The sequence below is a fragment of the Lonchura striata genome, chromosome Z, assembly GCF_046129695.1.
Source record: "Lonchura striata isolate bLonStr1 chromosome Z, bLonStr1.mat, whole genome shotgun sequence".
Lineage (NCBI taxonomy): Eukaryota > Metazoa > Chordata > Aves > Passeriformes > Estrildidae > Lonchura > Lonchura striata.
The window spans coordinates 17,195,811-17,210,798 of NC_134642.1; the positions used below are offsets into that span (position 1 = coordinate 17,195,811).

At 34.9% G+C, this 14,988-nt stretch overlaps 1 protein-coding gene across 5 annotated transcripts in view; it reads left to right on the forward strand.

Moving 5' to 3' along the window:
• Positions 1-14,988, forward strand: part of JAK2 (Janus kinase 2) — an 85,096-nt gene that overhangs the window by 39,992 nt on the left and 30,116 nt on the right. For 4 of the 5 annotated variants that reach the window (XM_021531700.2, XM_021531706.2, XM_021531701.2 and 1 more), the window contains 6 exons: positions 3,211-3,461; positions 9,446-9,569; positions 10,358-10,475; positions 10,882-11,027; positions 12,186-12,507; positions 14,255-14,374. In XM_021531700.2, coding sequence (XP_021387375.1) covers positions 3,242-3,461; positions 9,446-9,569; positions 10,358-10,475; positions 10,882-11,027; positions 12,186-12,507; positions 14,255-14,374 — 1,050 coding nt within the window. In that variant the 5' untranslated portion in view covers positions 3,211-3,241. The remainder of the gene's footprint in view (positions 1-3,210; positions 3,462-9,445; positions 9,570-10,357; positions 10,476-10,881; positions 11,028-12,185; positions 12,508-14,254; positions 14,375-14,988) is intronic. The other variant, XM_021531703.2, reaches the window with a different exon arrangement.

A 14,988-nucleotide genomic window follows, 5' to 3' on the forward strand; every position in this document is an offset into this window, starting at 1 on the left:
AGAAGTAAGTGTGTCCAATCTGAGATTTGTCTGCTAAGAAAAACAGCTGAAAGTAGTGTTGCTTTTTTTTTCCAGTGAGTGGTGATCTTGTGTTTCAGTTACTTTGCATGTGAGGCTCTGCCCATACAGCTGCTTTAGTTACAGCTATAAGGCAGAGGCCAAGAAAATGTGTTCTCTATTTTCAGTGAAGAAACTAAATTAGGAATATTTCTTGGTTTCACGTACTTTATCTGCACTTTAACATAAAAGGCAAACTTGAAATTTAAAAGTTATTTAATTTGAAGTCATGACAGTTTTACAAATAGTATCTCTTGGAATTTTTTTCACATTGTCACATGGAACCTTTGAAGTTAGTGCAACAAATAGAACAGAGTGTTCTGTTACAATATTTACTTTGCACTTTTTAGTATTTTTTACTGCATTTTATTGCTATTTCACATTCTTAGGTGTAATTAAGCAAGGTTCCCTTCTTGTTTTATTGAGTTATTTAATACAGAAACAAAGAGGGAATGATGGAAGTTTTTTGAAAGGACAAATATGTTGTAAAGGCTTTATGAAGAAGTGGCAAGCATAAGCATATATGTTTAGTACTCTTCTGAAACTGGACATTTTTCAGTTAGGTTGACAAATACCATTTCGATTCAGTTTTGGATAGACATAAAGCTGAGGGACCAAGATTAAAAAATATGTCAGTTCAGGTTAAGGTTTGAATAAAATAAGGTTAATGTTGGAGTATTTTGGGAAAACTACTGTAGCAATGAAAGATGGCCCCCTGTGGTATTACAGCTGTGGGTTAAAGCTGTGAGTGTTTTATAAAAGCAAGTTGTAGAGCACAAACATCGCGTCTTGCATAATGTTAGCAAAGGTAGTAAGAAATCTTTTAAATACAGTGTTTATAGTCATATGTTGGTTATTCTTCTGAAAAACAATAATTCCTATTATTGGTTTTAAATAATGAGTGAGGAGGGATGCTTTTTTTCCTTATACATGTACTTGTTACCTATGCTACCTTTGGAGGTAAAAGGACATATCTTTTGAGTTAAAGGTGGCTGGCTTTGTAAAAGAGGCATAGGAAATCTGCATATCCCCTACATAAGGGCCTTAGGAATGACATCTGCAATCCAGTGAATGACATTTGCAATGCAGTGAATGACATTTGCATCTAGAAATTCATATTTATGTATCTATAATGCACTGGTTCTTTGTATTGCATAGTTTGGGAAGTAAAAGGACACATTTTTCACTTGGTGATGGTATCTTTTTTCTTTTCTCCTTCCCCCAGAATTAGCATAATGGTAACACAGTTTTATCCTCTTGTACATGTAATTGAATATTTTTGTCATCTCATAACTCATTAAGTTAATGTTTTCCTTAATTAAAGAGGTTCAGCCTTCTTTTCCTGCTGATATAACTGTTGCAGTTTCTATAGTACACATCATCTTTAGCCCACATTAATGAAAATTCATACACACATCCTTTCTTAAATAATTCTAGTTAGGAATAGAAAATGTAAAAAAATAAAAATAAAAAGAAACCCAAAACATGTTCCAAATAGCTCTTTCCTGATAAAGCAACATAGTTCAATACAAACAAAAGCTGTTGAACATAATGCATCAAGAATGTAACACCCATATGCCTATGCAGAACAATAAGCATATTCTTAACTTAAGCATTTACATTTTCAAGTACAATATCTTTATTAACCATTCAATGTCTGAAGCAACAAAATGCAGACCCTTAGTGAGTTCAGAAACGACACCAGACTAGTGCTGACTAGTGCAGCTGAAGGGATTGAGGGAAGGGACACCATCCAGAGGCACCTTGATAGACTTGAGAAGTGATTCCATGGGAAACTCATGAAGTTCAACAACGCCAAGTGCACCTGTTCTTGCATCTAGGTTAGAGCAATCCAGGATCAGTACATCCTGGAGGGTGAATGGTTTTGAGAGCAGCCCTGTGGATGAGGACTTGGGGACCCTGGTAGATAAAAAGTGAGATGTGAGCTGGCAATGTGTACTGGCAGCCCAGAAAACCAATTTCATCATATATGAAGAAGCATTGCCAGGAGGTCAAGGGGTGTGATTCTCCTCCTTTGCTGTGTTTTTGTGAGACTGCTCTTGGAGTCTGTGTCCACCTCTGGGGGCCCTGGCATAGGAAAGACAGAACATTTGGAGTGAGTCCAGAGAAGGGCACAAAAACAATCAGAGGGCTGGAGTGCCTCTTCCATGAGGAAGGACTTGAGACACTTGGGGTTTTTCATCTCAAAGAGAAGGAGTTATCAGGGCAACATTATTGTGGCCCAAACCATACTTTTATTCTAAAAAATCAAATATTTAAATTTTTTTTTGTTTGAATCTATTCTGCATTTTCAGAATAAGAAATGCAGAATTCCAAGTGGTAGCTATTTGGAATAACTTCCAATAAAAGCAATCTTTTTTACTGTGACCTAAGATTTTGTCTTAAAGCAGGGATTATACGAATTAAAATTATGATGCAGTCACAAAGAAGCAAAGATATTCTTCAACTGGCTTTTGGAATATGCTGTCTAATCTCACATTTTTTAACTTTTTTTCATTATCAGTTATATCTGTGGTTATTTATTACATTATTAGTCTTCTTTGATTACATTTATCAGAGAAGACTGTTTTTAATGGCAGTTTAAATTATTTTTTTCTGAAAGAAGGTGGTTTTGGAAGATCTCCCACTCCTAGGTACAAACCATGTCTGTTAGATTCTCATCTCAGCACTTTATTACAGTGTCTGTGTATGAGGAAAACTCAGCTGCAAGGTGCTATTTCTATCCTTCTCTTCATCAGTGCTAGTTTGTGACCAAACTAGTTATTTTGTCTTCTAAAATTAAATTGGGAATAAAATGAATTGTACAGATCTCATTAAAGTAATTATTTTGGCTTTTTAGGTTTAATTAGCATGTTACAGGTAAGTACATGCCACCTGAAATTCATTGAAAAGTGGTAATCCTCTAGCTGGACTCCCAATTTATATTTTGTTTTTTCCTGTAATACTGTTAGTTACTTTTCCTTTAGGGCTAAATCAAAGAGAAACATAGCTTTTTGTAAACCACCTAAGCTATTTGCTTGTCTTCAAGTTCTAATGATTTTTCCGTGTCAGAACAGTACTATCACTGAATATGAATATTACAAATAAAACCAAACACATTTAGTGAAGAAGTATTTCTTACATTTATTTCAGGCAGATGCTCTGAACAGAACCAGGACAAACTATGGCTTGTCTTACAATGACAAATATGGAAAGTACAGCAACTTCTACTGTCCGCCAGAATGGTGACATCCGTGGAAATAGCAGTGCACCCAAGCAGACGGAACCTTTGCTTCAAGTGTACCTTTATCATTCTCCTGGGAAGACAGAAGGAGATTACCTTCAATTTTCAGCTGGAGAGCATGTTGCAGAAGAGATTTGTGCTGTTGCCTGTAAAGCCTGTGGTGAGTAATTACCTAACAGTTTATCTAATGAAGCAGTGAAATCCAACTTCATACAAGAAAGTTTCCAACAATCCAAAGCTCATCAAAATCATGGCATTTAGTCTGAAATGCTAATTTCTCTGTTCTTTCAGATGTAATTAGCACCAGACTGTAAAACTGTTCTGTTAGAATGGTTGTGAAGCTGAACTCGGTGACTGCCATATTTTTTCAAATAATTTAAGGGTATACCATCCTGTAACTGAAAGTCTTCTTTCATTGAGCTAAGATACAGTTCAAGTAGCTAAATCGTAGCAGGAGCTGTAATAGCTTGAATTACTTCCTCATGCAGCCCTGCAAAACAGATTGGTCCTGGAAGTTGTGCCTGTGTTGTATATTATATATGCTTAATCACTTTGCAGAAGGAAACTGTTCTGTTAGATATAAAATTAATTCTTGTGTGTGTGGCTGATGCTCTTCATAATGATTTAGGAAATCGTGTGTAAATAAAATGGTGGTATATTACAGAAAAAATAATACATTGATATCTAAGAGTGCCTTTGAATTCCTGCATTTACCCAGAGTCTAACAGACACCGGGGCTGAAATCTGTAGTAAAATAATTCAAGCAAGCATTTTGTGCATGCATCTTTCTTTGCAAAAGTACATTGGATTTTTTAATAAAACAAATTCATTCCTATAATCTCTGGGTATGAAAGTGACCATCTTTTTGTTCTTTTTTCTCTTTCATAGCAACCATTAGTGCTTAAATCATGAGGCATGAGGCATTGTTTCTTTTTTTTTTTTTTTTTTTTTTCTGGGAGGATTTTTTGATTGTACAGCAGAGCACATATGACTCCATACAGGCAAATAATGTTTGTGTTTGCAAGACTCATCTTTCAGGAGTAAGCTATGAGTCAGAATTCTTGGTTAAGAAGGGAGTGATTTGAGTAGTAAGCAGGACAGAAATATAAGAAATTTCTTATTTGTTAATGAATTTTGTGATCTGAACAACTGATAGATCTTTTGATAGCAGAACAGATTATATCCAAGTATGACTGCTGTTGGAGGCAAAGCAGGACTGTATCTAGGCAAACATCAGCAGTCAGAGAAGGTCTTGTTATGTATCTTTTAAGTAGTTCAAACAATTGAAAATTTTCCAATCCCTGCTAACTTGACATTAGATCTGTTATATCTGGTATGTATTGGCTATAAAAATATTAGTCTGTCTAAATGTTTTTCTGCCAGTTTGATGCATGCATGCAAAAGCTCAGCTTTTTTTAACTTTATTTAAAAACCGTTTTCTGGTTTGGGAGAAATATAATAAATATAAATACTTTTGTGGGTTTGTATTTTTAGAAGGAAAACTATACATAAATTGACTGTCACATTTTCCAAGCAGAAATGCAAAACTAAATGTTTTGAAATTAAATTTAAATTGATGAGCTAGTCATGGTTCAGTTCTCACATGTTAGCTAGTTAATTGCCAAGTAGAATATTAGAAATGTCACACCAAATTGGAAAAAAAGGATTGTTCTCAGCCTGAGGGGGAAAATGGTGTTAGAGGAACTAACTGATGATGGAAATGAAGTATATTAGAGAAATTGTTCTAGATGTTGCAGAATATTTGTGTTAGGTGTATCTTCGTTTTAACTCTCACCCACCTGAATTGCAATTGTGTTGGAATTTCCATGGTACAACCCTTGAAAACTGCTGGTCTCTTGGAAAACCATAAAATGGCAGAGAGTTTTTAATTATAAGTAAAAAAAAACACTGTTTCAAAGCATTAATGTGACAAATGGTGGCAGAGTTTGCAGTCAATTAAATGTTTTCAAGAGGGAGAGTGGATTGCATAGTGTTATGATTTGTAGTATGTCTTTGCTTTTATGCTCCAGAAGAGATTCCATGCTGCTAACAAGGGAATTCTAGGCATATTTTTCCTAACATGCTGAATTTCCAGAACTGAATTGACTGAGGATTCACGCAGCTCAGAGTTGTCATTGAGTATAACTGTTCACTGAGGGTTGGTTTTCTTGTTTGGTGGTTTTGTTTGGTTGTTTTTGTTTTTTTTTTTTTTCCTGTGTGTGTTTGCTTGGTTTTGTGAGGTCGTGTTGTTGTTTGGTTTTTCTTTGTTTGTCTTCCTTTAGATGATAGCCTTTCCTGAAAATCCACCCAGAACGTGCAGCCCCCCTGCACTCCCCCACTAACTGGGGAATGAATTAATCAGATCTCTGGGCAATTCTGTTTTTCCAGGAAAAGAAATAGAAGCTTTGATTGACTATTCAGAAACCATTTTGTTGACAGGACAGTGACATTGAATGTGATGTTAAGGGTTTTGTAAGCCTCCAGTTTGTTTGAATGATAATGCAAGATACTATTTTTATGTCAGAAAAGACAAGCAAATTATCATCTGGTATATGCAAGTCTACATAAGTTTTAAATAGTTTACTTCCAACTGGATGAGAACTAATGTATGTATTAGAATTTTATATAGAAAATTTGAGATTTTTATTATTATTCAATTAATTGCTTTCATCTTTTTATATCTAATTACTTAAATGCTTGAGTTGAGAGTTTCATACAATATTTCTATTGCAGACTTGCATAGTTTTCACATTTCATAGTGTTGTCATGGCTTGTTGCGATTTACACTTCCTGTTTTTTATTTTTTCTTAGAAGAGGGACATTACCTTATGAAAGTATATTCTGTGGGAGAAAGGGTTCCTAATGCCAACAAGGGAGGAGATACAGAAAAACTGTAATTTCTTAGGGGCTTCAGGATAAATGACGTAGTGAGACTTGCCTGGAAATGAAGCTCTAAAATCATAATGAGGAAAAAAAGAACCTACTTTTTTTTAGGACTGAAACAGAAGTTTGAAGTCTAAACTTATGCTGTGTTGTAGTCTTTCGTGATGTTACTTGACTATAGCCAAGTATATATGCTATATATCATACAGTACGTATATACTATATATATGTGTATATATATATATATATATATATATATATATATATATATATATATATATATACACTCCTTTCTTCAGCGTTATGCAACAAATAAATAAATTTTAAAGAGATCTTGTCATTGCAATATTCCAGAAAATTTATTTGGTAGTCCTTGCTGGAGAAGCAAAGCAGTGAAAATTCTGATTAAGTATGTCTGAGTCACTGTCTTCTCCTAATTCCTCACTGATTGAGCTGATAGCATGGTTGCGCAGACATACAATGCAAAAATCCAGGGGAGGCTTTTCAGTACCTGTTATGAATGGCTTTTATGATTTTTACATTCACTTACATTTATATTTCTCCTGAGTTTTCGCTATTGTTGAGATATCTAGGCTTCAGCAGAAGACTTTTATTCCCCCCTCCAATTTTTCGATTTTCATTGTTTCTAGGGAATACATTTAAATACTGCAGTTATCTTCAGTTGAAAAGGCCCTGCAGTTAATATTGATGGTAAGAATTTAATGAAAAGAGAAGTTTCTGGCCTCTGCTTTTGTCAGTTTTTTGTGGACAATTTTCAAGACTCGATTTAATGAAGGGATTTGTTCTGTATTATAATTGTTGAGCATTAAGTGTAGCAAAGCAAATTAATAGTTCTAAAGGGGAAGGGATAAAAATGTGAAACTTCTTTTCTTGAAAAATATGCATGATCTCTGTGTCCTTAAATAATGCCAGTGAATGGTGCAAGTTACCATTCAGAACTATAAATGCCAAATTATGAGGGAGGGAAGAGTGCACAGTTTACTTTTCATGCAAAAGAAGACAGTGGCCAGGGGAGGGCTTAATATAAGTACTTCTGATTTATAGGGGGGAGTACCTTGGTCACATCTTGGTTGAAGTTTCAGAATGGCAATGATAGCGAAATACCTGTGGGGTCTTTTGAGATGTGGGGTGGCATGGTGATTGTGGTGTCTGTAATGTATTTGGTCAAATACAGCAGCTTAGCATTTGAATTTAAGAATATGGTTTTGAAATGTTGTTCAGTAAGCGTACCTGGGATAGTTAGTAGTTTGGGTAATTGTATTAGGGAGACTAGGTAGGTCTCACTAGCTATATAGTAAATTTTCAGCATTGCCCTGAATGGTGTTTAGCATCTAGCAACAGTCTTGATTCTCATGTGATTAGTGATTCTCATGTACATTACACTGTAATTGATCTGAAATTGTTAGGCATACAGACACGACACAGCTATAAAACTGTTAAGGTACAAACTACTAAATTACTGCTTTATGGACAGCTGATATATAGTATAGTATAGTATAGTTCATCCCACTTTACAATCAAATGAGAACCATATATGTTTAGGTGTTTAGGTGTATGGATTTGAACTCCATTAAAAAATCCTCAAAACTTGGATGGATCAAATATGTCATATTTGCACCATAAATTTGTAGCATTTAGAATTGCAGCCAATCTTTCAGTTACTTATCCCTTCAGTTTTATTCCTGTGGGGGATTTCTTTCATTTTGGTTTCCCTTTCATTGCCTTATATAATGCTTTCCATTTCTCTAGTTTCCTGTAAGTCTGTGACTCCTTTTCATAGTTAATCCTATCCTAATCATATGTTAAGACCTGCAGCTCTGGTGCGTTTTGTAAAGCTGTGGTTTAGGAAGGTGTCAGATGATTAGACTACAGATTTCAGCAGTTTAATCTTCACAAATATGCAATAGAATTCTAGTTCTTAGCCCTCATACTAGACCCCTATAGAAACAAACCCTTTTTTGTATCAAATTTAATAAGCTAGTTGTTGTTTAAGACTGAAGTATATTTTAAGGGTTATGTGGTTTTGTATATGGAATTGGTTGGTTGTTTCTTCTGATTGTCTTACATGCTGTTTAGATGTGATGAAAGAAATGTGGGGTCCATCCCTTTCAGTAATTACCTAGATGTTGTTCAGAACAGAAAGAAATAAAGGATTTCTTTTTCTCCTGGTTTCTTGTGAAAATTTCAATTACTTCATTCTAGATCTTTGAGCAAGGATGTTGGTATTTTCCCTTTTCCCAGAATTCTTCAGTCTCATAATGTTATTTTAAGTTACTTCTATTGTCTTTACCTGTTTGTTTTTCCATTATTTTTTTTGCCTTCTTACCCCAGAGTATATTGCTTTAATGTTAAGTTTTCTTTAGATATGAGCTACTGTAACTTGGTAATTTTTAATCCTACAGTCTGGCCTTTTGACCTGTGTTTCTTTCTGTCTTCAGAATATATGTATCAATACTTGCAGTTAATCCTTTTGTGTTACTCAGTTTTCAGGCAGTTAACCTGTTTTCCATCACAGGGATGCATAACACTGCAGTACATTAGAATGCTGAGTTGTAGGCCATGTTTCAGCTGGGAGCGTCAGAGTCAAATTAAAACTCTGATGCTGCTGAAGAATTGATGCTCAACAGATTTTTTTTAAGTTTCTGATTAAGTATGATTGCTTGTCAGTTACCATTAGCATCATTCAAAGTTGTTGAGGGAAAAGAATATTTTCCAATTCTGTTTTATGTTAATAGTATATGTTTGGGTTTGTTATAAACTGAGTTACTAAAATGGAAATGGCTGGTGGTTCTTTGTGTTGCTTTACTTGTAATATTTAATCAGTCTAAAGTCTTAAAATAAATGCTTAGTCATAAAATCAATGCTCAAATCAAATGATCTGATTTTGGAAAGGCAGGAAAAAAAATCTACTGTTGTAAACTGTTTCTAGACTGAGAGGCTAAGAAGACATTTTATTAAATGCCATACAGAGAAAATCTTGTAATTTAACAGTGGGGTACAGAAAACAACAGATGAAGAGGTTCTCCAGTCAGATAACTTAAAGGAAGAATGAAAAAACTTAACCATCAAAGCAGCCTGCAGGCTATGGGATTGTGATTGCAGTGTTGCTGGCAAAATTGATACCTGTGGCTGATAGCAGTAGAGCACTGTGGCAATCTGCTGCTTTTAACCCACAATATTTTAAAAATATTTTGTGAAAACTGTTTCCTACTGATGTTTGCTTCTCTGCTCTTCATGTAGGTATCATGCCAGTGTATCATAACATGTTTGCACTCATGAGTGAAACAGACAGAATGTGGTATCCCCCAAATCACATCTTCCATGTAGATGAAACAACCAGACTCATCCTAATTTACCGGATAAGGTAATCTAAATAAAATATTGTACACTTTTCATGGTAAAACCAGACTGTGTGAGAGAACACAGCCAATATGATATTTAGTTGAACTGTAGTTTCTCTTAGAAGTTATGGATAGATTGCCTGCATTTTCTGGAAAACAGGGAGCTAAAAGAATTAAAAATATTGAAGTGATTTGAATTATGTACTTTATTAATTTTCCCTATCCAGTATGTTTACCAGTGTCAGATTGAAGAAACAAACAATAAAAATATACTAGAAGTAAAAACCCTTCTTAATAATGATACATCTCATCTCCTCTGTGCTTGTGTGTTTGAAGTAAGTAGCAGTTTCTGAAATGCAGAGTAATTGTCCTACATAGTCAGGCATGTTTCTGCAATACAACCATTTTTCCCTAACCTTAAAATTTAATGTGGACAACTAAAACTGTAGTCATAGTTTTCCTTTTGTAAATTGCTTAATTTATTTACATTGTATAATTTGGCCTGAGTGGTTTTGTTTAGGAACTGTTTCAAAAGAAACTAGAAGACACAATAAAATTGTCTGTATTCTGATTAGTGAGAATAACTTAGCAAAGGTTCTCATTCCTATCAGTACAGTTTATCACCTTGCTTGAATACTGTAGTACTCTAAAACTCCAAGAACTGGATCTGTAGTCTTCATTGAGTAACTGGGGTTTCATAGTGGTCCTCCTATCAGCAGCACTAGTTACATGTATATGAGAGCAGTAATGTCTGATGCTGGTAACCAAAATGTCTGTTTATTAACATTTGCTTGAATTTATTTCCTACCAGGTTTTATTTTCCCCACTGGTATTGCAGTGGCAGCAACAGAGCATACCGGTATGGCATTCTTCGTGGTGCAGAAAGCCCCGTCCTTGATGATCTTGTCATGTCTTACCTATTTGCACAGGTATGATTTGCTTGCTTATTTTTAAATGCAGATTGGTGAGGGTTATTAGCATTTATTCCCTTTCTATCTTCTCCTAGTAACTCTGTGGGCTCTTGAAAGCTTGAAGCCCTCTCAAGCTGAAAATTAAATTCCGTATCCTATTGTATATTTGGAGAGATGAAGTTCAAAACAGTGCTTCTAAGCATGATAGCAGCTGGTATTCCTTATGAATAAGTACATCTTTTTGTGGATGAAGTAGGTCATTCAGGCTTTAAAAAACCAAGACAATAAAACCCCCTAAACAAACCAAACATAAGCAATCAAACAACACAACAACTGCTCCCCTCAACAACTGCACCCTGAACCTCTATTCTTGTTAAGCAGCAGTGTGCCAGGTTTCATTTTTTTTTCTTGCATTCTTTCTCAGTGGCGAGCCGATTTTTTGGATGGATGGGTACAGATGCCTGTTACTCATGAAACACAAGAAGAATGCCTTGGAATGGCTGTTCTAGATATGATGAGAGTGGCCAAAGAAAAGGACCAAACCCCAATGGCTATTTACAATTCAGTCAGGTGATTCCATAATTTGTAACTGTTTCACGTCTATCTCATGCCTAAAGGTTGTATTTTTGCATACTAGTGTCTAGGAGAAGGTGTTCAGCTGTTGGCAGTTGATGTGTTGATGTAAAATAGTTTTATTTTACCTATTATGTAAACTAGAAATTAATAGAAAATTTATGTTCTGGTGACCATTCATGATTTGGAGACATGGATTTGACTTTCTTGATGAAGGGTAGGGCAGCAGCTTCTTATGTAAGAAAATATGTAAATAGTAATTTTAGGCAAGACACCTTCTGGATCCAAGTCCCTGTTCCTATCAGGGCCAAATTCAAAGTTAGATGAAGTGACTTAGGGCCTCATCCAGAGAAGTTCTGAAAATGTCCTGTTACGGAGATTCCTCTGTAACTCTGTGCACCTTTGTCCTCTGCATTACCATGGTCATTATGAAAGATTTTCTCTGTACCTAATCAGTCTCCTCTGTGATACTGATAATCCTCTCTTTCACATTATTAGAAGACAATAGTAGAATACCATACTTGAGCCTAATTTCTCTAGGCTGAACAAATCAAGCTCCCATATGCCTCTTCTCTCATGTCATGTGCTCCAGGCTCTTAAACATCTTGGCCAGATCTCTGCTAAACTTTCTTGAGTTTACCAAGTTACTTGGGTGTATCAATCCTATCAATTTCTACTCTGGCTGAGTTAATTCTGTCCCTGACATAGAAACTTCAGTGACAACCAACCACAGTTCTGTATTCTACTACCTGTATTTTCAGCCAGGAAATCTGTCCTTTATGCATGTAGTTGCCATGCAGTTTCCTCTTTACAATTTCTACAGAAAACAAAGCAATTTTGTAACTTCTGCTGCCTTACCTTAGAACTTCACTAATGAAAGAACAGACATCTTTGAATTTATGGAAAATGCATTATGTAGTTTGTTGCAATTGAGTGAGGGAAAAAATGGAAAATGGAAGAAAACGGGGTTTTATTTGAAAGAACATACTACAGATCTAAGAAAGGATCTTTGTTATCCTACAGCTGTAAAAATAACAGAACATTTAGAGGAAAAGGTGTTTTCAATATTGACTTGTTTAGCACAGAACTAATTGTCTTTGCTGGATTTAATGGATGAAATTAGTAGATTTTTTTTGTCTGGTTATGTATTTACAGCTACAAAATGTTTTTACCTAAGTGTGTGCGAGCAAAAATCCAAGACTACCACATTTTGACCCGAAAAAGAATAAGGTACAGATTCCGCAAATTTATACAACAGTTTGGCCAATGCAAAGCTACTGCCAGAAACTTGAAACTTAAGTATCTCATAAATCTGGAAACCCTTCAGCCTGCCTTCTATTCAGAGGTTTTTGAAGTAAAAGAACCTGGTGGAGGTCCTTCTGGAGAGGAAAGTTTTGCAACTGTTGTAATAACTGGAAATGGAGGAATCCAGTGTTCAAGAGGAAAACTTAAAGATTGTGAAACACTTGGAGAGCAGGTAATTTTAAAAAATTATTTTAATAACTGTGTTTTTTGTTATGGAAGAGAGTAGTAAGCTTGTTTTAGAAGTTCTGATTTAACTCAAGCAAATTTGGTAGGCAAATTTTACTTCACAATGACATTTTAAAAAAGTGGAAAAGTAATGACGATGCCCCCAGATGTATATAAAATGCAGAAATTACCCAAATAATCTTTGAAAGCTGGGATCTAGGGACTCCAAACAAGAGGCACATTCTCCTATATCTCTTTCCTGCTGTTAGACATCTACCAATGTCAAAATTAGCAAATTTAAAATGACATCTGAGTGATTGTGGAGTCCATATAGTCTTTCTTCAGGAATTAGGTGCTTAAATATGTAAGTGCTGTAAGTGCTAGTAATCATGTACTGCTGCATTTTTGTTTATTGGTATTATTTTGTGTTTGTGTGTGAGATTTTCCAACATGACTACTCATTATGTTGACTTTACCAAAACCTGATAGAAACTCAAAGCAGTGTGCATTGAGAGTGTGGGAGTTATCCAAAGGTAAAAGTAAAGGCAAAGTGTAGTATGTGTGAGTTTTTAAAAATAATCACATTGATTTTGTACTTTTGATTTGTAATATGTAGCAGACAAGGCCAAAGTACAAAAAGTTGTATTTCTACTGTGTGCTGTAATAATTTTTATAAAATGCTATATGCTAGTGGGTTTTTTCAATAGTTAGCAAAAAACAAATCTGATTACATCCCCATATTTTTTGAAGTGTGATATTCTTAGAATATTTGAAGATTGACAATTACTTCATTCATAGTTATTATGTATCAGCCCTCTGCCTTCCCTAATTTTCCTGTAAATGCCAGTTGCTCTGGCAGGAACTGTCATAAATGTCAGATTCTGCAATTTCCAGTTTTAGGTGCATAAAGTGTATGCATAATATATTGTTTGGGCTTGGCAATCAAGCCTTTAGTAAGTGTAGTGTTTGAATAAATCATATTTTAAAATAAAGATTGCCAAATTATTTTTCATAATTAAAAATATTGTCCTTCCATTATTGACAGACACTGCATATATTTTCACTGGTAAAGAAACTATTTATAAAGTTTATTTTGAAAATTGAAATGGTTGCGCGTAAATATGATTGTAACTTGTTTCAGTAAACTTTACTGATGAATTGTCATTTAGATACTGAACTGAAAAATAATTCTTATTCAGATGTATGTAATGACATATGTGAAGTAGATTGTGAAGAAATTTGTTTTCCAAGTTTACATTTTCACCAACCAGATGAACAAGTAGATAGGACTGAGAGGATAACCTTACACTTTTTCTTCCTTCCAGCTACAGATTTGCAGCTTGTATCACTGCGAATGAAGTCACGACATTTTGTATTGTTAACAGGCTTTCTAAACCTGTTTATTCAGGATGCCAATAATAAACTCAAAAACTCCTCTCAAAAAAGCAATCTAAATGTTCCACTGTTCACAAAATACTACAGAGTGAAGAAATATCTACAATTATAAAAACCCAAGCCCATATGTGGATATTTCTGTTCATGGTTCCTGGATCTCTGTCTGTTCTTTGATTTGTGTTACTAGTGATAATTGTGTAAGGAAAATACTTTCTTTGCTTGTAATGGCATGTTTAAGGTTTCATAATCATCTTTGTTGTTCGCTTACAAGTTGGAGTTGTAGAAGTTCCAATGCTGCAAATAGGTGAGGCTTTTTAATTGCCATTTATGTTATTACTGAAATTATATATTTGTTGCAGGATTTACAAACATACTGTGATTTTCCTGATATCATTGATGTCAGCATTAAACAAGCGAGCCAAGAAGGCTCCAGTGAGAGAAGAATTGTCACCATTCACAAACAAGACAGCAAGAATCTGGTCTGTTTACTTTGGTTGCTGTTCTTTCAAATAGATACTGCTTTGAGCAGGCTGTGTGATTGTTTTTGCATAGTCTTGTATAATCCATGACAACGTTAATTTAGCATGAGATAAAATACCTATCAGCAGTGTAAGGGGTGTTATCAGAGCACTAAAGATCTTCTGCATTCAAAGCTATGTGCTTGGAATGAAATAGAAATAGATATTTTTATCTGAGGAGAATTTCTGGTACACAGATTGGTTCTTTTGTTTATTAGTCTTAAACCTGAGTCCATGGTTTCAGTTCTCAAGTGTGCTGTTTCCATGGTGTCCTGATAAGCTGTCTGTTAGAGACCAACACATTGAAAAAGTCTGAAGAATGATGATACAAAATAAGTATCAGGGCAAAATTAATGTTACGGCTTTTATTATGTACAATTATTTGAAGAAGATCTTAAGAAAGTATGTTATACCTAAATGTAAAAAGTTTTTTACTTTAACTACAACCTTGCACTTGAGTCAGGCTTTTTAGCAGGTACAGCTGTCACAGAGTTGTGGGGTGGGCTGACCCTGGCTGGGCACCAGGTGACCATGAGATCTGCTCTAACCACTCCCCTCTTCAGTTTGAACAGAGG